We start from the raw sequence: 25,468 nt of genomic DNA, 5'->3' as shown, positions 1-25,468 counted from the left end.
AAAACTAGCACATTGATTTTTGTTTCATTATTAATTCTTTTCTTTTGAACTCCCCCCCCCACATACAATCTCCTTTTATATAATAATTTGAATTTGATGATTTTTTTAGTAATTAGAAAATCAGCTTTCAGTAAAAACTTGATGTTACCTGAACTTACTTGAGAAATACTAATTTTTTATCTCTTGATGAATATCTGTTTATTCTCATTTCATTACTTTTACTAGAAAACAGAAATATAGTTTATTGTGAAAATGAAATGAGATAATATATATAAAGTGCCTGGCACATAGTAAGCATTCACTTTTTAATTTTAATTTATTTTATTTTTTTTTAATGTTTATTCATTTTTGGAGAGAGAGGTGGAGACAAGGCACGAGTGGGGGAGGGACACAGAGAGAGGGAGACACAGGGTAGGAAGCAGGCTTCAGGCTCTGAGCTGTCAGCACAGAGCCTGACGCAGGGCTCAAACCCACGAACCACAAGATCATGACCTGAGCCGAAGTCGGATGCTTAACTGACTGAGCCACCCAGGAGCCCCTTAAATTTCTTTTTTTTTTTTTTTTTTTAATTTTTAATTTAAAAAAAATTGTTTTTGAATTTATTTATTTTTGAGAGACAGAAAGAGACAGAGCATGAGCGGGGGAGGGGCAGAGAGAGAGGGAGACACAGAATCCGAAACAGGCTCCAGGCTCTGAGCCATCAGCATAGAGCCTGACGCAGGGCTCAAACCCACAAACCACGAGATCATGACCTGAGCCGAAGTTGGACGCTTAACCAATTGAGCCACCAGGCGCCCAAGCATTCACTTTTTTTTTTTTTCAACATTTATTTTATTTTTGGGACAGAGAGAGACAGAGCATGAACGGGGGAGGGGCAGAGAGAGAGGGAGACACAGAATCGGAAACAGGCTCCAGGCTCTGAGCCATCAGCCCAGAGCCTGACGCAGGGCTCGAACTCACGGACCGTGAGATAGTGACCTGGCTGAAGTCGGACGCTTAACCGACTGCGCCACCCAGGCGCCCCATTCATTCACTTTTTAAAGAAAGAGTTGCAGATATAATTTACAGTTAAGTTGCTTGTCTTTCTCTCTTTGTGTTGATCTTGTTTTGAAAATATAGAAACAGTGTGAACTTTATTAAAGTGCTGAATTTGCTTTATTCTTTGCAAACCTTAGTAGATAAGTTATAAAAATTTTTAATGCAATCATGATGTTGCTTACTGAATAATACTTAGCTAGACTCTGTCTATAGAGTGAAATAAACATGTCAGAACATATCCAACTAAACTAGAGAAGTAAATATTTTGTTAGGCCTTTTATATTGATAATTTATGTGGCACAATGTTGTAGTATAAATATTCAACACAATTGGTGAAGAAGAGTTTTTGTGGAAATAGTTTAAACCTGGCTCAACTGGGTGTCTCAGTTGTTTAAGTGTCTGACCTCTGCTTAGGTCATGATCTTGTGTTCACGAGTTCGAGCCTCACGTCGGGCTCTGTGCTGACAGCTCAGAGCCTGGAAGCCTGCTTCAAAATCTGTGTCTCCCTCTCTTTCTGCCCCTCCCCTGCTTGCACTCTGTCACTCTCTCTCTCAAGAATAAATAAACATTAAAAAGAAATTAAAAAAAAAGAAATAGTTTAAACCTGAAAATGTGTTTATGTCTAAGCTTGACTGTTCATTAGTATCACTGTGGACCATTTAAAAAGTATTGGTTTCTGGGTCCAGAAGAAGCTAAACAGTGTTGTGCCAGCTCTTAGGTAGGAGTAGGGATAAGAGGTACTGATTTGTAGTGTTTGTTGATTTCCATGGTGTAAATACTTCCACCATAGCCAGGTTAAGCTACTAAGATAACATTGAATGTTGGGAAAAGATGTATATCAGCACAGCATTATATAATATTCCCATTATACAGATAAAATAAACATACCATAATCCAAAAAAAGATAAAAGCAAAATTCAGTAAATTAATTAGGAAGTAATGAATTTTGAGTTATTACCTTTGCTTTTAATAGAACTAATTGTAAGTTTATGTCACTTAATTTTTAATAATAACTTTAACAATCAGCTTAGTTTTGAAAATATAACAGTTCTTATGAGCTGGTATGAACTGATTAACACTAGAACTCTAACATATCTGTATTTTTAATTTTTTTTTTTTCAAGCGTTTATTTATTTTTGGGACAGAGAGAGACAGAGCATGAACGGGGGAGGGGCAGAGAGAGAGGGAGACACAGAATCGGAAACAGGCTCCAGGCTCTGAGCCATCAGCCCAGAGCCTGACACGGGGCTCGAACTCCCAGACCGCGAGATCGTGACCTGGCTGAAGTCGGACGCTTAACCGACTGCTCCACCCAGGCGCCCCATAACATATCTGTATTTTTAAAATCAGCTGTAATTCTGATGCAGGCAACCTGCCAGCTTATTTTTTTTTAAGTACAGATCTGATCTTAAGTGCCAAGAGAGCATTCCATAGTCAGACCCCAAGTGTCTTTTCCTGTCTCATTTTATTTATTTTTTAAGCCTCTTTTTTTTATTATTTACTTATTTTGAAAGAGAGAGAGAGAATCCTAAGCAGGGTCTGTGCTGTCGGCACTGAGCCCAATGTGGGGCTCCTTCTCACAAACGGTGAGATCATGAACTGAGCTGAAATCAAGAGTCAGATGCTTCACCAACTGAGCCACCAAGATGCCCCTCCAGCCTCATTTTAAATCAGACCCCTTATCTTATATCCTCCATATTTCATCCACACTATATTTAGATTACTTGCAGCTCCTCAAACACACCTTGTACTTTCCCACCCTTAGGACTGTTCATTATCTTCCTTCAGCTTTGAATGTCCTTGCCTCATCTGCCTGACTTTTGTAACACTGTTTATTCTTCTACAAATAACTCAAATGCTACTTCCCCTTATTTCCTGCTGTTGGAAACATTCCTGTTCTCCTTGATGTTCCTCTAGTGCTTTGTTTATACTTCATTTTGAGCTCAAGTTTATCAATAACAATGGCTATTTTCACTCACTGTAATATAAATTTCTAAAGGGTGCCTTTGAATCATACTGTACTCAATTAATATTTTAATACCTAAAAATGATTAATAAAAACTTGTTTCAGTAGGAAGAATTTTATTTTTTTAAGTTTATTTATTTTTTTAGTAATCTCTACACCCAGTATGGGGCTTAAATTCACAACCCGGAGATCAGGAGTCACATACTCTTCCAATTCAGCCAGCCAGGCACCCTTTAATTTATTGTAATAGGAAGGATTGTGGTTAGGGCATGATACATCCTTATTTTCTATGCCTTTGGGAAACTAACCAAAATTTTAACTTTTTTGAATTAGATGTTTCATACCTCTTTTTCCTGATAATTGAGGACTGTATTAGTAGTTATATACCTATATCCTGCACCTAGAGAACACAAATAACATCATGATGACTCTCAAAACTTCGCAAAGAATTTCCTTAGAGAATATATGAAGTACTTAAGAGTGAAAAATACTAAATTATATAAGTACATACACAAATTATTTTATTCTGATTTAGTGTACTTTATAGTGTTCCCAGCATTTTGTATCTATAAACAACCTCTAAAGAAGCAAAAATATGCTTTGTGAATGAGAGAAATTTGCTTTTATATATGTCCTTAAGGATAAATTCCTCATCAGTCTGTTGCTTTCTGGCATTTTATCTAGAATTAAAATTATCTAGTTGCCTTCACAGTAAGTATTGACAAGATCTAAGTGTACCAAGGAAATGTTCTAAAATAAAAACAATGTAAGAATTTGTTGAAACACATGTGATACATTTCTTACTAGTGGGGGTTTCATAATTTTTTTTCATCTTTGACCCTAACCTGCCACCTGATGGCAAAAATTAAAATGACATCTTTTGTAATATTCAAAACTTCCATTGCAGTTATTTGGATTTTTATGTATTCAGCATACAGCCTCCAAAAATGCACATCTGTACAAATTATATGTACTTGATAAATGCTTGATGATTCCTTTGTACTTCAGGAGAATCAGATTTACTATTTAACTTCTATTAGTGTCCCTAACCAGGGATATTTATATAAAATCTTACTTCCTTTATGGAGCTGTATAAAGAAAGAATCTGCTTTTTTAAATGAGTTTATTTAATGAAGAATTTTACTTTAGTAATTTTCTCTTTTACTTTTCCATTTTCTTTAGAGCGAGGTCACTCAGACACCATGGTATTCTTTTACCTTTGGATTGTGTTTTGTATCATCAGTTCCTGCTATACCCTCATCTGGGATCTGAAGATGGACTGGGGTCTCTTTGATAAGAATGCTGGAGAAAACACCTTTCTCCGGGAAGAGATTGTATACCCCCAAAAAGTATGTACAAAAGTGTTTGTATTTGTTTTAAAAAAAAAAAAAAACCCAAAAACTCAAGTGTATCACCAGCTAAACCCTATTATGATACATACCTAATCCCAACCTAATATACTTAGAAGAAAAACAACTAATTACCAAAAAATACTAATGCATTCTGTCAACAAAAATGTCAGGTTTTTACCAACTGCTAGGCACTATAGAAAATAAAAACAAAGTAAAGTTCTGGTTCTCAAAGAGGCCATAAACTATGTTAAACAGGTAAGTAGACAAATTGCAAATGTGGTAGAGTCTAGAACAGAAGAATAAATAACTTACAAAATTTGTGACCTAATTTTGACATGTAGTTCCCTCTATCTCAGATACCCTCTTCTCTCCCCTTTGTCTGCCATGCAAACTCTTGCTCCTCCTTTTTCATTTTATTTATTTTTAAGTGAAGTTATCATTGACAGAGTGTTACATTAGTTTCATGTGTACAACACAGTGATTCAACAACTCTGTATGTTCGGCTATGCTCACAAGTGTAGCTACCACCTTTCACCATGTAGCACTGTTATAATACTGTTGACTGTAACCCCTATGCTGTACCTTTCATCCTAGTGACCTATTTACTCCCTATCTGAAGCCTGTATCCTTCCACTCCCCTTCACCCATTTTGTCCATTCCTTTACCTCCCACCGCTCCGGCAACTATAAGTTTGTTCTGTGTATTTATGGGTCTGTTTATGCTTTTTGTTTATTAATTTGTTTTTTAGAGTCCCCATAAGTGAAATCATATGGTATTTGTCTTGCTCTTCTGACTTATTTCACTTAGCATAGTACCTTCAGGTCCATCCATATTGTTGTAAATGACAGTATCTCACCCTTTTTATAGCTGAGGAATAAATTGTCCAGTGTGTGTGTGTGTGTGTGTGTGTGTGTGTGTGTGTGTATGTATACATCTTTATCCATTCATCATCAGTGGATACTTGGGTTGCTTCCATGTCTTGGCTGTTGTAAATAATTCTTCAGTAAAACAAAGGAATACAGGTATCTTTTTGTATTAGTGTTTTTGTTTTCTTTGGGTAAATACCCAGTAATGGAATTACTGAATCTTATGGTATTTCTGTTTCTTTTTCTCCATACTGTTTTCCTCAGTGGTAGCACCAATTGCATTGCCACCAACAGTGCACAAGAGTTTCTTTTTCCCCACATCCTCTCCTGTTCCTCCTTTTAAAAAGTCAGCTTAAGTGTTACGGTCTCTAAAAAGACTATTTTTCCAAGCATATTTAGCCATTTGTCCTAATCCCATTTTACCCTCTACAGACTTCTGTTACAGCAATTATCACATTGTATTATAATTATCTGCTTAGGTATTCATATCCCTCACTGCCCAACATAGTTCCTGGCATATAGTAGACTTAATATTTGTGGAGTCAGTGAATAAATACTTGACTGAATGAGCAAGGCTTTGAAAGCACAAAGGAAAGGAAGTGCCTGACTCCTTCAGTGCATCAAGAAGACTGCTCTTTTCATTTACTTCAGCTGGTTTTTGTTAATGTGGAGTGCCAATGTAGTCTGAAAATACATGGATAGTTCCTTAGGAATTATTTTAGGATTTTATCTGTATTTGGGCAGGAGGACCTGAATTAAAAAGTCAAAAGACCAAGAGTATCTTTACTCAAATACTGAAAGAAATTAAACAGTGAACTAGAAATCCTGGTAAGTGAATTCTGATCCCAGGTCTCTCACTAACTAGCTACGTAACTTTAGGCAACTATACTACAGTGTATTCTCTTCTATTAGATTATCTCTTGATCCTTTCCCAGTTCTAAAATTCTGTGATGGGGGGGGATGTATAGATTGGGTCACTAATACTTCATACTATGTCAAAATGTCATCACTACCTCAAAACCGTACTTTGAAAAGTGTGTAAAAATGTAATATTCAGTTGGTGAGTAGGGAGGGCTGTTTTCACATGTGACGACTGAAGATGGATGGTAGGAGAGTGGGTACAAAGAATGAGTAGGGTAACTTCACATAAGCAAATGAAGACAGAAAAGACTGATCTTTTTTATATAAGCTATAGCAATAATTCCAATGTGCAAATTTGGAGTATATGGCCTAGGTACTAGACATATCTTTGTAAATCTCGTTTGAAGAAAAAATCGGGACACCTGGCTGGCTCAGTCAGTGGGGCATGTGATTCTTGATCTCGATCGAGCCCCATGTTGGGTGTAGAGATTACTTAAAAAAAAAAATCTTCAAAAAAAAAAAAAAAAGGAAGGAAGGAAGAAAAGAAATCAGTAATGTTAATAAGGTCAAGTCAGAGAGCAGACATGAGCTCAGGTTAATGATGGCACTTTTGTGCTCACCAGATGCATATGCCTTATTGCTCCTTGGGTTCTTATCTTACTGAGCCATATAATACATTTACTTCTTATGCTGATTGCTTAGATGAACTGTTTGTATCTTTATATAAATGTTAATCCATGCCTCCTTTTAAATAGTTCTAACTTATTTGTTTCTATGTAATAAAATTAGTGAATACAGTTTTTCAATCAGTTTCCTTACTGCATATTTTCATGACCCTAGAAAATAAAGTATATGCTTTCCTCCATTATAATTTGCAAATTTATAAGAAAAATGTTCTGCTGGATCACCACATTCCTTTCAATTTTAAAAAGACAGATATTGGAATAAGATTCATTCTCCTTGAAAAGGGAAAAGAAACTTTTGGTGGAGTCCAGTGTAGCTTCATTTAAAACTTAAGAACACAGTTATATGAATCTTGAAATCAGTTCCTAGGAATTAACAGTGCATATCAGTGAGCACCACATCCAGGTCCAGAAAGTATCTTTGTTATCTCCATATTAAAACTTTTCTTTGTCTCATGACCTCATGTTAAGTTATTCCTCCCAAAAGACTTCCATGTTTTTGGTAACATGAGCCCCCACATAGTCAACTGTAGATCAGTTTAAGATGGACTCTTAAAGTAACATGAAATTGTAGCTCTTTACTGAAGCCTAATAATGAATTCACTGCATGTGAATTTATCAAAAAACTGCATTATTGCTACATTGGTGGATGGGGAAAGGAACAGAGAAATGTAAATATGTTTAAATCTTCATAAGATTTATGATAATAAGCAGTGGATAACATCTACAATTGATTAACCAGGATATAGCAATATATACACATTATTTAGAAATATGGAGGATAAATCCTCGGACAGATAGCTACAAATTTTGAAATTGTCTGTAGAGACTGAGAGGAGAAGATGGCAAGCGGACTGCTTTTTTTTTTTTTTTTTAAATAGCCTTCTAACATGACTAGTATTCCTGTGTTAATTTTTAAAAAAAAATAAATGCTATGGTGTAATATAGAGCAGTTCTAGTTTCCAGTTTTTAAATGCATATATTTAAAGAGCTGATTATCCAGAGATTAAGAATGAGCAAATCCATGAATTATAGTTCTGGTCTATTGGCAGTTTGTGTACTTAAAACTTTTGTATAGCTAAAATTGGATGCCTAGATACTAGGTACTAGCACTTGAAAAAAATTATTGAATGCTGTCTTTCTCATGTAAAAATAGAACATTCCTTAAATTTAACCATGTGTATGATATCCAAGTTTCATTTTATTTAATGATGTCAAAAAACAAGGCAAAAAACTTCCTTCAAATGCAGAGTGAAGCAATTTGAGAATAAAAGTACAAATGACAGTTAATGAATCTGCTGATCTTTTTGCTATTGAGTCATTATTAGTATATGATGTACACTTTATAATCTCAGTCAGATCAAGGATCTCATCTGGCTTATGTTTCTAGGGTCTAAAAGAGAGCATGGTATACAATATGAGAATAAAATATATTTGTTAAGTGATTAATGAAATGCAGTAAAACTTCATTTTGAATATTGTACTATTTATGAGAAAAATTAAATTGGTGAGATCTTCTAAAACAGTAAAATAAAAATAAAACCATTTTTCCTCTTTAATCTGTGCTTGTTGATGGGACATGTGTGAGTCTTGGTGCTGTGACAGGTATGCTTATTTGTGAGAAACATAATGGTAAGTGTACTCAATTTGCTTATTGTTCCTCAGGCCTATTACTACTGTGCCATCATAGAGGATGTGATTCTGCGCTTTGCTTGGACTATCCAAATCTCAATTACCTCCATGACATTGTTGCCTCATTCTGGGGACATCATTGCTACTGTCTTTGCTCCTCTTGAGGTTTTCCGGTAAGCAAACTACCAAAAAGTCTATCAAAGTTTTTTCCCCTAAAAAAAACCCCCAGTACTTACAAATTAGAATTCATTAAAACATATACTTGAAAGGCTTAAATTTTCTAACTTTTCTCAAACTTCTCATTAGCCTCAGAGTTGGGAAATCCTACTTGAAGATCTAAAAGATTAATTCTTGGAAAGTTAAAATAATTACTAATGATGGCTTTTAAGCTTTTTTAGAATTGGGCTCCATTGGAAGGTTCATGAGTGGAAATTGGGAGGTAAAAAGTCTTAAAACAGGGGTGCCTGCCTGGCTCAGTTGGTTGAGTATCTGACTCTTGATTTTGGCTCAGGTCATGATCCCAGGGTCATGGGACTGAGCGCCATGTCTGGCTCCACACTGAGCATGGAGCTTGTCTAAAATTCCCTCTCTCTAACCTTCTGTCCCTCTCCCCCACTTCCTATCTCTCTCTCTCTCTCTCTTTCTCTCTTAAAAAAAAAAAAAAAGTCTTAGAAATTAAAATAAAAATCTTTTGAGAATCATTATTTGCAATTTGGCATTCTGGGTTATTCAGGAGGCAGCCTTCTCACTGGAAACAATAAAAATTCCAGAGGAATTGTTTTTTAAGCCTTCCTAAAAACATCAGTAATCTAACAAGATAGCCCAAAATCTAAGTAAAAGCAGATACCCTAAAGGTAAGCAAAGCACTAAAGCTAATTTTGCACTAAGTATATTTGCCAAACCTAGCAATTTTGAGATTCAGTTGTGATAACAAGTTCAAATTTGTATGCACCTAATAACATAGCCTAAAAATATGTTTAAAAAAAAAAAAAGCTGACATTGGTAAAAAATAGAAGTAGGTGAATTTACAATTTTAGGGGAAGATTCTAACATACTTTTCTCAGTAATAGTTTAATTAACCAACTTGACCTAATTGACATATATGGAGCACTGCATTCAACTACTAAATACACATTCTTTTATTTGCATGTAGAACATTTACCAAAATTAACCGCATGCTAGGCCGTAAAGTAAGTTTCAACAAATTTCAGAGGACTGAAATCACAAAAAGATAACTGAAAATTTCCAAATGTTTAGAAATCAAGCAATACATGTCTAAATAACCCAGGGGTCAAAGTTGAAATTGTAATGGAAATTTTAAAATATTTTAAACATAATGAAACTGATAATGTGACAGAAGAAAATGCAGCTAAAGCCATGCTTAGAAGGCAATGTATATAGCTTTAAGTGTATACATTGGTTAAATATACAGCTTCAAGAAGATTTTTTTTTTTTTATGAAATTTATTGTCAAATTGGTTTCCATACAACACCCAGTGTTCATCCCGAAAGGTGCCCTCCTCAATACCCATCACCCACCCTCCCCTGCCTCCCACCCCCCATCAACCCTCAGTTTGTTCTCAGTTCTTAAGAGTCTCTTATGCTTTGGCTTCAGAAGATTTTAAAACAGCAAATCAAACCCAAATGAAAGTAGAAGCAAGGAAACATAAAGAACAGAAATTAATGGAATAGAAAACAAAGTCGAGAAAATTAACAAGCCAAAGTTAGTTCTTTAAAAAGACGAATAAAATTGATAAATGTCTAAACATGACTTTTTTATTAATGTTTATTTTTATTTTGAGAGAGAGAGAGAGTGCCAGCAGGGTAGGGGCAGAGAAAGAGGGAGAGATAGAATCCCAAGCAGGGTCCACACTGTCAGCACAGAGCCCAAAGTGGGGCTTGATCCCACAAACTATGAAGTCATGACCTGAGCCAAAACCAAGAGTTGGACACTCAACCGACTGAGCTACCCAGGTACCCCTAAACATGAATGATTAAGCAAAAGAGGAAAGAATGCACAAATTACAAATAGAAAAATCCTCAAGATATATTTTATGCCAGTAAGTTAAAAAATTTACATGGAGGGGTACCTGGGTGGCTCAGTCGGTTAGGCGTCCAACTTTGGCTCAGGTCATGATCTCTCAGTTCGTGAGTTTGAGTCCCATGTCAGGCTCTGTGCCAACAGCTCAGAACGTGGAGCCTGCTTCAGATTCTGTGTCTCCCTCTGTCTCCCTCAAAAATAATAAATAAACCTTGAAAATTGACATGGAATGGACAAATTCCTTGAGAAGCACTGTTTATCAAAACCAATAAAATAGAAAATCTGATAGGCTTATATCTGTTAAAGAAATTATATTCATATTAAACTTCTCATGAGGAAAATGGTAGGCCCAGGGAATTCCTCCAGAAATGTGAGGAAATGTTACCAGTTTTACACAAAACTCTTCCAGAGAAAAGAGGCAATAAAAGGAACACTTCCCAGTTCCATTTTGTCCAACCAGCATGGCTTTGATCTCTAAACCTAGGAGAACATTCCAAGGAAGACCAGTCTGTCTCTTGTAAAGAAATGCAAAACTCCTGAAGAAAATATTAGCTAGTGAATCCAACAGTATATAAAAAGCGTAGTACATCATAGCATAGTACATCGCAAGTTAGTTTCATTCTAGGAATGTGAGATTTAATATTCAAAAATCACTAACATTTAAAAATTAATCTGTGTTAACTCACCACATTAACAGAATAAAGGGAGAAAAATCTTCAGATATGTAGAAAACAATACTGAGAAAAGTCAATACTTGTTCATAAATAATTTAAATATTATCTACAAAAAACATAAATAAGGTCATATTTAATGGGAAAACACTGTAAGCTCTCCCTTGAGATCAGGAATGAGATTATTATGCCTGTTGTGACTTGTTTTTAACATCATACTGAAAACATAGGTAGTGCATTGGGGAGACAGTGTAAGAATTAGAACGGAAAAAATAAAACTAATTACTCACCCATGACATGATTGCATATGCAGAAAATTCAAAAGAATTTACACAAAAGCTTTAAAATAAGCATAGCTATGTCCCTGAATATAAGGTTAATATAAATAAAAATGTAATGTTCTAACAAACAGTCCCAAGCAACTAGAAAATGAAATTTTAGCAAACATACCACTGTGAGTTGCATCAGAATATATCAAATACCTAGGAATAAATTTAATGAATGATTATGTGTATGAAAATTGACAAGCCAATTCTATAATTTACATGGAAACAGTAAGGATCAAGAATAGCCAAGACTGGGGCACTTGGGTGACTCAGTTGGTTGAGCATCCAACCTCAGCTCAGGTCATGATCTCGTGGTTCATGAGTTTGAGCCCCACGTCAGGCTCTCTGCTGACAACTCAGAGCCCGGAGCCTGCTTCAGATTCTGTTTTTCCCTCTCTCTCTGCCCCTCCCCTGCTCATGTTCTGTCTCTCTGTCTCTCAAAAATGAATAAACATTAAAAAAAAAAAAAAGTAGCCAAGACTATGCTGAAAAGAAAAAAGTTATAGGACTTATACTCTCAAATATCAAGACTTCCTATGTAGCCACTGTAATTAAAACAGTGTCTAGTGTTAGTGAAAGAATAGGCAAATGGTCCACTGGAACAGAAAAGGGAGTCCAGAAACAGTTCCACACATACATTGACATTACCTGATTTATGACAAAAGTGACTAAATAATAGTGGAGAAAAAGAGGTTCTTTAGTAAGTGATATTGAATCAACTGAGCTGGCTGTCCATATGGGGGGAAAATGAATCTTGACTCTCACCGCATACTGTATACAAAATCTATTCCGTTGCAGAACTAAATATGAAAGGTATGGGGCACCTGGGTGGCTCAGTCAGATTAAGCATTTGACTTTGACTCAGGTCGTGATCTCACAGTTCAAGCCCTGCCATTGGGCTCTCCCCCTGTCAGCAACAGAGCCCACTTTGGGTTCTCTCTCTCTCTCTCTCTCTCTCTCTCTCTCTCTCTCTGCCTCCTGTCTCTCTCTCAAAAATAAGTAAACATTAGAAATAAATGAATGCCTGAATGAATAAGAAAGATAAATCAATAAGAAAGGTAAATCAGTAAACTCTCTAGAACATAGGACGGCACCTAAAGGCAGCTTTGGGGGTGTGATAATGTTATATATTTTTTTTATTTCTGAGTGGTAATTATAAAGTGTGATCACTTTATAATAACCAGGTTGCACACTTAATAATTTGCACACTTTTGTATATCTATAGTATACTTGAATTAAAATGCTTATTTTTTTAAAAAAGCAGGATTATCGTCAAATCCTTTAAAAAAAAAAGGATTAACGTCAGAGAAGTGGAAGTTTAACAGCTGACTTCTCAAAAGTAACAATGAAAACCAGAAGTCATTAAAATGATATTTTCAGAGGCCCCTGGGTGGCTCAGTTAAGCATCTGACTCTTGAGCTCAGCTCGGGTCTTGATCCCAGGGTCATAAGTAAAAGCCCCACATTGGGCTCCATGCTGGTCATGGAGCCTACTTAAAAAAAGAAAGTATAAAATGATATTTTCAATGTGCTGAAAGAAAACAATTGCCTACCTAGAACTCTTTATCCACTGGAAATACGTTTCACAAGTGAAAATGAAATAAAGATATTTTCAGATGTGTATAGCATTCCTCTGAGTCAGGATGGGCACATCTATCAGGGTGGTCTGATAAAATAAGACAGCGTCTGGAAACTGTGCTTGCTGCTGTCAGTACTTTCTCCAAACCATGTGTCAACCCCTCTTCTTCACTTTCCCAAATCTCTAGGTCTAGGACCTGAAACTCTCCATCACTATAAGACCTACTCCCTTCCCACTTCTTTCTCTTCCACATATGATGCTGCTTTATAAATTGAAAAAAAAAAAAAATGTTTTTTTATAGATAAAAAAAATTCCTTTTTGAGGTTCTTATTTCATTTTTCCTTTAAAATTATCTGCTTAATAATAGACTCAGATGTTCTATCACCCATTTAAAACAAAAGCAAGGAGCTTCCTTTGAATCTACTTTCCTCCTCCAATTCATGCCCATTTCTGTCTCCTTTACAACAAAACTCTTCAAAAGATGTCTGTACTTGCTGTCTCCACTCTCACACTCCTCCCCCATTCTCCCTTTAATTCAACTCGTCTTTTTTCCCAATACTCAAACTAAATTGCTTGTGTTAATAATCTTGTGTTAATAATAACAGTAATAATAACAATAGCAGCAAACATGTATTGCCCACTATGTGCCTGGCACTGTTCTGAGCCCTTTATGTGTATCAGCTTATTGACTCCTCAGAACAATCTTCTGAGGTAGATACTGTTACTGTCCCACGTTCCTCATGACACTGAAGCATAGGTTAAGTAACTTATCCAAGGTCATTACACCTAGGAAATGATGGAGTCATGATTCGAATCTAGACAGTCGTTCAGAATCTATGCTCTTGTATCATACTGCCTCTTTGTTTTGCTAAATCCAGTGTCTGTTCTTGGTACTGACCTTACTTTACTTTTTTCACGTCATTTCTCAGAAGCCAAACTCCTATGTCTCCCTGGCTATTCCTTCTTAACTCCTTTACTGGCTCTTCTTCCTCTTCCCAAGTTATAAATGTTGTGAGTGTTCCAGGGTTGAATCCTCTGCCCTCTTCTTTCCTCCACTTACATTTATCTTAATCCCGTGACTTGAAATAACTGTCTTTATGCAGTCTCCAGCCCTAGACTCTGCCATGAACTGCAGACACATAGCCATCCCGCTGCTGTATTTTCCCCTTGGAATTTTCCTTTTGTCTATGCCATTCTTATTCCCTCCCCTCCCCACCACACCATCTTTTCCTGTTTTAATATTCTAACCTTTAATTCCTTGTTTTTGTTTCTTGAATGGACACTTGATACACTGGGAGGTTTACAGGTTACAACAGTATGTTCAAATTTTATAAGTAATTTACCTACCTACCCTATTTTGCTAAGGCGATTTGTGTGGAACTTCTTCCGCCTGGAGAATGAACATCTGAATAACTGTGGTGAATTCCGTGCCGTGCGGGACATTTCTGTGGCTCCTCTGAATGCAGATGACCAGACACTCCTAGAACAGATGATGGACCAGGATGATGGGGTACGAAACCGCCAGAAAAACCGTCCGTGGAAGTATAGCCAGAGCATATCCCTGCGCCGGCCTCGCCTCGCTTCTCAGTATGTATGGCTTCCGCTTTTCTGAAACGAATTTCCTTCAGGTGTTAGTACTGGTTAACAAGCTAAGATGGTATCAGGTTGAACCACATGAATTTACTGGCATTCAACCATTTTAATTCCTCTACACTATCTTTCATCAAAAAATTGAAGTGAATATGGCCCCTGCTTACAGAGTGGTTATGATGGGATTTAGACCAGTTTCCTCACAAAAAGAGCTCTTATATATGAATAGCTTACATAAATATAAGCCATTGTGTTTTTTTTCTTACTAAATACCCACAGCAGTATTTTTATAAGTCATTAACTTTGTATGATCCTAAAAGGAACAATAATGTAGAATATATTGTGGCTGCATTTGGAATCTAGAGATTTCACAGTGGATGGGAATGACGTTGAGCATGAGCAGTTTTCTAAAGGATAAGAGAGTGCTTGACTAGGCCAGAGGCACAGGATGAAAACATAAGGGTAGAAATGAGGGGCAGAGAGAAAAGCCATGTGACTAGAACTAGAGTAAGAAAATTTAGCCGAATAGATGAAGTATAATTGTAAAAGGCTGGAAAAAACAAGCTTGATCCTGTAGGCAGGAAGGAGTCAGAGAATTTTTTTTCATGAAAGAATGACAGGAAAGTAGTGTTTTCATGACTTTTAATGGCACTGTTCAAAATATGTTGGGAAAGGGGACACTAAAGGCCAGAATACCAACTGGAAGGCCACTGCAGTATTCTTACATTTCAGACATTGAGGACTTGGGTTAGGATGCTTTACAGTAGGACTAAAAATAATAGAAGGAGATGTTTTAGAGGAAGTAAAAAAAAAAAAAAAAAAAAAATAGGAGGTGGTAATAGTAACCCATAGGTAGAAGGGGGCAGAGTACAAATTGCTCAGGCTTCAAATAGAATTTGGAAGTTCTCTGAAGAAGACAAAGTACAGAAAAGAAGGGCAGAAAACAGGAAGCTAAGCCTGAGGAAACATGGGCAAGAGAAAAAAGAAGTAAAGGATTGGGAAAGGAATGGCCAGGGAGGTGAGTGGGAAGAACATCAAAACAAAGCATGATACGATTATGGTGAGGAAGTAGAGTTTGAAGCAGGAGGAGGGGCACTAGGGGTTGGTAGGTGGGGTCAGCAGGGTAAGTGCTGAAAAGAACTGGAGGACTAGGCAGTTGTCTCATTGAGCTACTAAATGTGGATGGCTGATCCTTATTAGTCACCAGCAGAGGGCAGTCTAAACATATGTTATTTCTGCTTCAGAAACCAGGAAGCTTTTTGGCACTAGATTATTACGTTCAGTTTCAGGTGTTAAGTGGAAAAACACTGAGATATTAGATTGCAACCAGAAGAAGACGTTTAAAACAATGGAACAGAGGGGCACTTAGGTGGCACACTCGGTTAAGCATCCACTCTTGTTTTCAGTTCAGGTTATGATCTCATGGTTCATGAGATCAGGTTCCTCACTGACTGTGGAGCTTGCTTAGGATTCTGTCTCCCCCTGTGTCCCTCCTCCCACTTATGCTCTCTCGCTCTCCCTAAAATAAATAAAAACTTAAAAAACAATGGAACAGGTTATGTGCAATGGAGAGAGCAGAGAATCTAAAATAAATTCTGAATTTGAGTACAGACTTTGTGACTCACGCAACCTTTAGCACACTCTTTACCTTTTTGAACATCAGTTTTCCACCTCTGTCAAGTGGGAGTAATAATACCCACTTCACAAAGTACCACTTGTACCTCATAGGACTTAGGAATTTAAAAGTATCTTAACATTATCTTATCCCACTTTTCATCTAGTAGAAGAATCTCTTCTAATGCATCCTGATGAGATGGTCATCATATGCTGATTGACAGTTGTCAATGATAATGAAGTTTATATAGATGGGGCACCTGATTTTATTATTGGATGGTTATTGTGGCTAATAGCTTATGTTGGGCTGAAATATGCTTCACTGTAACTTCAACCAGTTGATGCTAGTTCTAACATAACTTTCTAACATAGCTTCCTCCCTCTGCTACATTATACTTAGTCAACTTTTTGGAGACAAATGTCATGCCTCTCCTTAGGTCTTCTCTTTTGCTGGCTTACTCACCTTGTTTCGTGTGTACCTCAAATGGCAGTATTTCTATCAACCTCATCATAATTTGTTTAATACTTTGCTGATGTTTATTTCATCCATTTTCTCACTTGATATTGACACTATCTCCATGAGGTAAAAGTACTATTATATAAATAGGTATTATTATTCCTGCTTTACAGAGATGAAAATTAACACTCCAAAAGTTACATCATACAGAGTCAATACTCAAACTCAGGTCTTTTCCTTTTATTTTTATTCAAGTATAAACATACAGTGTTATATTAGTTTCAGGTGTACAATATAGTGATTCAGCATTTCCATGCATTACTCAGCACTCATCACAATAAGTGTACTCTTAATCCCCTTTATCTATCTCACCCCTCCTTCCACCCACCTCCTCTCTGGCAATCAGCAGTTCTCTATATGTAAGAGTCTGGTTTTTTTTGTTTGTGTTCTTTTTTTTTTTTTTTTTTACATTGTTCACTTGTTTCTTAAATTCCATATGTGAGTGAAATCATATGGTATTTGTCTTTCTCTGATTTATTTCACTTAGCATCATACCCTCTAGGTCCATCCATGTTGTTGCAAATGGTAAGATTTCATTATTTTTTTATGGCTGATCAACTCAGATCTTCTCATTTTGGATAATTTCTCTCTCTGTTGCACATGACCTGCCATTTTTCTTTTTACCTTCCTCTGGTTGCAGTCTATTTTCTTAATGTTTTTCCAATAATACCTGAAATTGAATATGAAACTGCAAGAATAGTCCATCTGGTGCAGTACATAATGCCCTTTTGCAATGTATTTTTTTTAGTGTTTGTTTATTTTTTGAGAAAGAGCAGAGAGAGAGAGCAGGCAGGGGAGAGAGAGAGAAAGGAGACACAGAATCTGAAGCAGGCTCCAGGCTCGGAGCTGTCAGCATAGAGCCCAATGTGGGGCTCGAACTCATGAACTGTGAGATTGTGACCTGAACTGAAGTCGGACACAACGTAGTGAGCCACCCAGGCGCCCCTACAATGTGTTTTTAATGGTGGTAAGATTGGAAATGTATCCAATACCATGACACGTTTGTATTTTAATAATGGACTATGTGCTTTTTTTCCCCCTAGATCCAAGGCTCGTGACACTAAGGTATTGATAGAAGACACAGATGATGAAGCTAACACTTGAAGCCTCTGGTCTAGTTTAACATCTTTGGTTTTCCTACTCTACAATTCTTTCTTCGACCAACGCAACCTCTAGTACCTTTCCAGCCGAAAACAGGAGAAGACACATAACACATTTTCCGAGCTCTTCCAGATCGGATCCTATGGACTCCAAACAAGCTCACTGTGTTTCTTTTCTTTTCTTCTGGTTTAATTTTCATTTTCTATTTTTAAAACAAATATTTACTTCATTTTGCCAATCAGAGGACATTTTAAGGAACAAAAACATAGTATCTTATGGATTGTTTACAATCACAAGGACACAGATACCTATCAGGATGAAGAACAGGCATTGCAAGGACCCTCTGATGGGACGGTACCGAGATACCTCGGCTTCCGCTTGGCCCGGTTTTGACTGGTTGAAACCGGACATTGGTTTTTAACTTTTTTGTCCGTTTATGTGGAGAATTTTTTCCTTTCCTTCATACCCAGCGCAAAAGCACTGGCTGCACTTGCAGGGAAAGTGCAACTTAGAGCAGTACCTTCATTCACGAAGCTACTTTTTAATTTGATGTAACTTTTCTTATTTTGGGGAGGGTTGCTGGGTGGGTGGGAAATATGATGTATTTGTTGCATATAGTTTTCTCATTATTTATGAAACTTAACCATAAAAGAATGATATAACTCCTGTGCAATGAAGGTGGTAACAGTGAAAGAAGACAGGGGAAACTAATGTTGGACCGCATTTGAGGGTTTAGTCCACAATACCTCTTTCATGAGATAACTTGCACCACTTTGACTTTGATTTTTCTTTCTTTTTTTTTTTTTTAATTTTAAGCCAAAGTTTTATTACTGAGTTTTTAAGTTGCTGCTGCTTTAGAATCCTGAGCATGTCTCTCCTAACAAAGCATCTATATACTTCCACACAACTGGTTGAAATTTTTTAAGAGGTCTGATACTTTTTTGTTTAAGAAACAGATGTGGAATATATTTGCCCATACTCCAACCATAACGACTGAAGTTATGCCTTATTAAGCTTCAGCATTTAGGGTAATTGAAACCTTTCCTAACTCTGAGCTAGAAGATAAAGCTATTTCAGAGACTGCCTACACTTTTGTTGGATATTTTTTCATCTGGACTCACTACTTTAGCCAAAATTTGATCAAATTGAAAGTCTGTCTTGGGGAAACCGTATATTTGAGAGCAAAGAACAAATAATCCTTCCTCTTTCACATTACATTAATAAAACAGACCTTGGCAGCCATTTCTCCCAGCAGTTTTAAAGGATAAATATTGTATTTCATGCCCTCCTGTGAGAGAAAGCCTGCTTTTAAGATTTTGGGGGTCTAAACTTCAGTCATAAACAAAAAATACATTTCTTAGACATTTTGGACTCTCATGGTTTGTGCACAATGCCCATTTTTACTTCCTTGTCTAATTTCTTCCCTGTTTTCCTAAATCATCCAAATAAGCTCCAACCTTAAAGGATTTTACTTTCTTGAATGTGGTTGGCACTAAATTGAGCATTTTGTTATCTATCAAAATTAATATAAATTCCAGGAAAAAGTGAAGTGTGTTTTAATCCTCCCATCCCCCTAGATCCAGTTGAAGATTCCAGCATCAACATCAGTGGATTCGTGAAAGTAAATTACTTCTGTCGTTTAGACGAGAGACAAGCGAGCTGTTATCACTTCCTTAGTCTTAAACACGTGGGTGTTACCCATTAATAAGCCCCTTTTGTCATCTGCCCTTCTGCCATGTATTGTAGGTCTTCACTCATACCTGTCGTGATCCAGTAGGTTATATTCAAGTCAACTGTTACTGCCAGAATTCCATCCACTATTTGTTAACTGACAAATAGTTCGTTTCCAAAGGAGTTTATTCCAGTTTTATTCTGATAAACTTCCAAATTGTTTCCCTTTCCAAATTGAGATTTTTTTCTGAAAAATCATACAAATTTTTGGCTTTTGTTGTTTTTTTTATGTTTTGCCAAGCAATGTTTGTTGGCCCAAAAACTGAAGCGGAATAGTTTAATTACCTCTCTCTCTTTTTTTTTTTTTTTTTTTTTTTTTAGTTTAAATAAATTGAATCATCATAATCAGTGGTAACAATTTAGTGACCCAAAATAGATTAAAGGTTGCATTATTTATACTTGGGATTTTTTTTTTTCTATTTTGTTTTTGTACTTTAAAACTATGGGGGAAATATCACTGGTCTGTCGAGGAATAACAGTAATTATTACTGAGTTAGATAAGTCCAGTGGACCAGTCATTTCTTGTACAAATAAAACTGGTGGTACTAATTAATGTGTATCCAGAGCAATTTGAATTGTCAACTTCATTTTCTATTATTAGTAAAACTATATAATGACACACATGAAGTCTTACAGTTGACTTTTGGTATTTGAACTCCCCAGTGTTTTTATTTCAGTGTATCCTACGGCCAATTTGGTCTTTTTTCAACTGTTACGATCCTAGGCCCTAATCAGTATTATTTTTTCATAGATAATACAATGTTAGAATTCCTTTTCTGATATGTTTGTCCTATAAGCGTAGTCTATTCAAGAATGATAAGATTTCTGTAACTTTCAGCTTACCATGACAGATGCTGAAATAAGTATTGAAACACACAGCTTCGTTTTCCTCCTAAAGCTGTAAAGAGAAAAGAGGGCTATTCCTCATCAAGAGGAAGAGTTTGGGAGACAGAATATACATTTAAATTTTTTTCTTTGAAAAAAAGGCAATGTACATTTTTCTCTTCTAAATTTTTTATGCCCTAGCAGTTGCCAATGCTGTGTCCTACCTAATATTTTATTGGAGGCGTCTGTACACTGAAACTCTTAGAACTCTTAGGAAATTAATATCACAGGGTCATTTTAAAGGAGCAGCAATCTAACCAAAGGTAAAACTTTATCTGATTTTAGGTTTGGAAATTCTAGTTTTATTATATTTGAGAATCAATTTATGTCATCAGTTTAAATACTCCCCAAAGGAATGAAAAGGAAGTATAAATAAAAGAATAAAGTTCGTTGACATGTGTAAAAAATTGGAAGACCCAGAAAAAATGGCTTATTTTCTACTCACAAGTATGCACCTATACTTAAGCCTGCCTATGCCATTAGAATGGAATGAATAGTTGATGGTTTCATGCCATACAGACAGACAATAAAATGATCAAAAATTAAGTCATTGTTAATTGGGTTATAATGGTAATTTTTAAATTTGGAAAGAAGTTGGAAACCCATAAACAACTTACTTTCCTAGTATCTCATTTTTCTTAAGAAAGCTGCTTGACTTCAGATTCAGAAGCAATGATGTGAGAGAATGCCTGACACCTCATCAGTAACCTATATGGACCCTTAAAGAAGGACCTAGTCCCTAGGATCCATAACTCCCCCAAATTTTCAACATGAGAGTTTTAAGATTTTAACAGATTTTACCAGAAGTAAGTTGTGGATATATGGTATCCTTTCACCATGGTTTGGTCAAAGTACATTCATGATAATGAGAAAGCAGTTCATCCTTTCTTAACAAGTGAAGTAAAACAAGTTAAGAATAAAAAAAAAAAATGACATCACTGAGTTGTACAGGCATCAGATTAACAGACATTTAGTTGAAGAAAAATAAAATAATTGTGGAGATAGCAGAGAGGAGCAGGAAGATGTTGGATCCTGGCAGCAAGAAGCAGGACAGTTAGGAAAGTGTGTGAGCTCAGTGGCGTTGGTGATGCCTCGCTGTTTCTCCTCTCAGTGGTTATGTTGCTGGTAGAGACCTGCCTTTATTTTCCCATCATTTTTCATTATTTTGCATTATTCAAGAAATGGTTCTTTATGCCCAAATGCAATTTTCTAAGCAATAACTGAAAACTTATTAGTCTAAGGAAAATAATTGAGAAAATAACCATATCCATGGCATTATTTTATTCAAAAACTTATTATTCTCTGAAGTGATTACACTTTGTTTGATAAACAGATTTCAGATTATGATTCTCCTTAATTTGCATGAAAGTTGCCTGTCTTAGAAAATAAGTACTTCTTGCTATATAGCATATTTAAATTTTTTAAATTAAGATTGCTTCTCAGATTCAAAAAAAAAAAAAAGTTCAATCTATGGCCTTTTCAACTACAAAATCGTCACAGTTTTCTCAAACCTAATAAAAAAGCCAGCATCATTACATATAAGATCTGTAGTCACTAGGTTAAGACAATACAAATTATGGTAGAACTTGAGAAAATGGTGAAGAAGAATCAAATTTACCAGCTTAGTTCATTTTATGATGCATCTAAATTTTATTTCTTGATTATGATGATTAGGAGAGTTAGAGTTAAAATGAGATTTTATAAATTACTTCACACATTTCTGCATTTCAGGTGTCCATCTTGGTAGTAAATCTTAAAAGCTAACTTTCTGCCTTATATTTTCAATCTATATATACAGTGTCAGAGCACAGTGATAATGTGGGATAGAATTGATTATATTAGAGCATAAGACATTTGTAATGGTCAGTGCTACAAACCAATAATTTAACTGGCATTAAACCACATCTACTCAACCAAACATGAACAAGTAAAATAATCTCATTAGATTGGGAAGAGCTTAATTTAAGTGATGAGAGGTTTGCCTGGGATTGGAGATGAGCCTGCTGATTGGTACAGTTCATAATGGCCTTTCTTACATAAGTTGGCAAAACTCTGATAGCTGAGTTGCCCCTTAAGAATCTTCCAGAATATATTTGCATACTTATGGTGGAAGAGGAAGTGAGAGGGACAAGATGAGAGTTTCCCCTGAAGTGAAGAGAAACATTATACTAATTTTCATCTAAAGTATGTTTCCTTGTGGCAGACCTTTGGTTTATTTTATTAGTATATCAGAGCCACCTTCAGTTTTTTATGGTGCCATCAACCTAAGGAGGACAATCAAATAACCAATTGTTTGCCTTGGATTTAGTGTGTCTGCTAATTACAGTCTCATCTTGTATACCTTCAAGCCAGTTACTTGACTAAACTTCCACCATATTACCTTAGTTCTATGCCCTTTCCTCTGTACAACCGCAAATCAGAGGGGAGACTTAGTACCAGAAAGGTGTGGGCTTCTAAGAAAAAGCAAGGATTCCATCTCACTACCGAAACTTCCTGAAGTTCCTACCCAAATGTCCCTGATTGTCCTGTGGCAACACCAGCATGGTGGGAATAGGGAGAAAGATTGTAAGGAATCCTGAAAGAATCCTGTAATTGGTCATGACATTGTTATTCTTTTGAACTGTAAAGTAAAATTGTGAGCCACTCACATTTGCAAAAAAAAGCAGAATTCAAGCTTTATCACATTGTTAAGATTAATTTCTTGCTATATTCTGGATTAGCACAGAAGCTTGTATCAAGACTATTTAGGAGGGGAATAGGGTGTAAAATGTATCTGTCTTTTCAAACCCTCTCCCTCTAGTCATGTTTCCTTCACCCCCTACCACATTGTGTTGGTCAAATGATACTATCTATGAAACCCTGAGCTATAGTTGTCAAAAGTAACTGGAATGTGATTAGTTCTCTGTGGGTGCTTCTTTCCCTCTTTTTTCTCCCTTGCTTTCTTTCTTACTCTCTCCACTCTGGTAAATGGAAAAGGTGACGTCAAAGAATTGATGCTTGCTTGGACTCATGTTGTATCTGTGACTATGCTATTAGCTGTCTCCTTTTTCCTTATATGGGTAGAATTCTTACGACGTGTGGAGTTCCCTTCTTGATAAGTAGGTTAAATGCACAATGTGGTACTGTTTTATAGTTTCTAGATGGTTGTATAAAGCAAAAAGTTAATGTGGTTTTGTGTTTTTAAAAGAAAATAAGTGATTGGTTACAAACTCTGTCCTTTTTTCATTATTACAAGCTCTGTTTTCCAACAGTTTGCTGACTCCTTTGTCATTGGTGAATGGCTTGTGTGATTGTGTTTTTCTCTCTGGGTTTCTTGGATTCCTGAACATGATTCTTCTAACTTGGACTAACTTGTAGGAGGGTTTAGGGCAAACAGACTTCAAGGGTGAAAAAATTTTTAACTCTTACTAAATTAAAAAATAATCTTAAATGGCCTTTTTTCTTTAGATAATATTAGGCATCTAATGGATTGATGCAACAGGTCTTTTTTTAATATACACAGAATCTCAAGTATTAGGTGAAATGATATGTTGTATTTTGGAGAGCTGGACTCCTGTTACCACTACATATCCATGTAGAGAGGAGATAGTAGCTGTAGGGCGATGAGATTGGATGGCTTTTCTAAGTGTCATTGATGCCTACAGAAGGATAATAAACAGCTGAGGGCAAGTACCAGAAAATTGAAAGCCAAATGTGGAAACAGAGGGCCTCTTTAGTTGCATACAAAGTTCATTTCGTACAGTGGAAGACAAAGAGAAAGGAAGAGAAAATGAAGACCAAGCCAGAACTTAATAGAGTTACAGAATTTCAGACAGTTACACAACCAAGGCAGGTCTGTTATGCAAGGTCAGTGTCCTCACTGGGAAAATGGGGCACATCAGATGCAACATCTAGTTGGATCCCTCCCCCAACCCCTGCAAAGATTTTGATTCCACAACCCCCTCGGAAAAGTCTGAGTCTATAGACATATTAACCCATAATCCTTACTAGCACACCCCATCCCCTCTCCATGATGGGAGACAGTAAAGAGGCTTCTCTTGTGCAAGACAGCACATGCACCCCTGAGGATTCTCGTAACTCAGCTGGAGACATGCTGGGCCAGCTAAGGGAGGATAGGGACTATACACTAAAGGAGACATAAGACAGTCTACAGATATTGATAGGAGTTGGAGGAGATCCTGAGGCTGCTTGAAGAGAGGAGCCAGAATATAAGATTGAATAGAGAAGAGTTTTTAAATTGGAAGTGCTCCCCAAGATACAGAATTTAACTCCCTAGCAAAGATTCCAGGAGTTGGTGCCAACTTGCTACTAGCATGGCTCCTAGAAACATGGAAAAAGTGATGGCCCGTGTTATTGAGCGGATTTAAAATTCCAGAATTGCCTTGGCAGACAGTGAAGGTAGGGCTAAAAGCTCAGGAAAGGGGGTGCTCTGGATACACTATGGCTGGAAGCCCAAAAGGACAGACCATGGACAAAGGTCCTAAGGAGTACGCTGTTCAGAGGTGCACTAGCATCACTAAAAATTCAGAGTTGACTCTTGTGTGAAGATACCACCACAGAGCAATGTTGTTTGATAGCAGTGGGGATGATAAGACTGAAACATTAGAGCCAGATGGCAGCACAAAACCATCCAAAGCCAGGAAGTCACAATTACTATCATCACTGGCAAGGTCAGAGTGGCAGCGGACAGGGTCAGAACCATAGAAAGTTAAGAGAATGATTACTAGAACAGTGTCCCTAGAAACGATATGGGTGGGCAGTCACCCAGCTTGTACTACTCAGCTTATACTAGCAGAAGAAATAAACAATAGACAACTACAAAGCTGAGGGCAGTTGCCCCAATAAAAGTTCACAATCCCTTGCCCGATTTCTGAACCTGAGCCAGTTTTCAGACCCACAACTGCTGACAGAAGAGGTGGCTGGGTCCATAGGAGGAAAAATGCTGCAATATCATGGCAAGTACACACAATAATGATTGGTAACTGTGCTTTAGGGAAAAGGAAATAGACATTTGATG

At 36.6% G+C, this 25,468-nt stretch overlaps 1 protein-coding gene across 1 annotated transcript in view; it reads left to right on the top strand.

The window, feature by feature from the left end:
• The window catches only part of XPR1 (xenotropic and polytropic retrovirus receptor 1), a 218,546-nt gene extending 194,845 nt beyond the window's left edge, over positions 1-23,701 (top strand). Inside the window, exons 12-15 of the mRNA XM_043568637.1 lie at positions 4,187-4,353; positions 8,432-8,571; positions 14,379-14,600; positions 17,778-23,701. Coding sequence (XP_043424572.1) covers positions 4,187-4,353; positions 8,432-8,571; positions 14,379-14,600; positions 17,778-17,838 — 590 coding nt within the window. The 3' untranslated portion in view covers positions 17,839-23,701. The remainder of the gene's footprint in view (positions 1-4,186; positions 4,354-8,431; positions 8,572-14,378; positions 14,601-17,777) is intronic.
• Positions 23,702-25,468: the final 1,767 nt, after the last annotated feature.

Source organism: Prionailurus bengalensis, chromosome E4 (assembly GCF_016509475.1).
Source record: "Prionailurus bengalensis isolate Pbe53 chromosome E4, Fcat_Pben_1.1_paternal_pri, whole genome shotgun sequence".
Taxonomy (NCBI): domain Eukaryota; kingdom Metazoa; phylum Chordata; class Mammalia; order Carnivora; family Felidae; genus Prionailurus; species Prionailurus bengalensis.
This window is presented reverse-complemented; position numbering and strand designations above follow the sequence as displayed.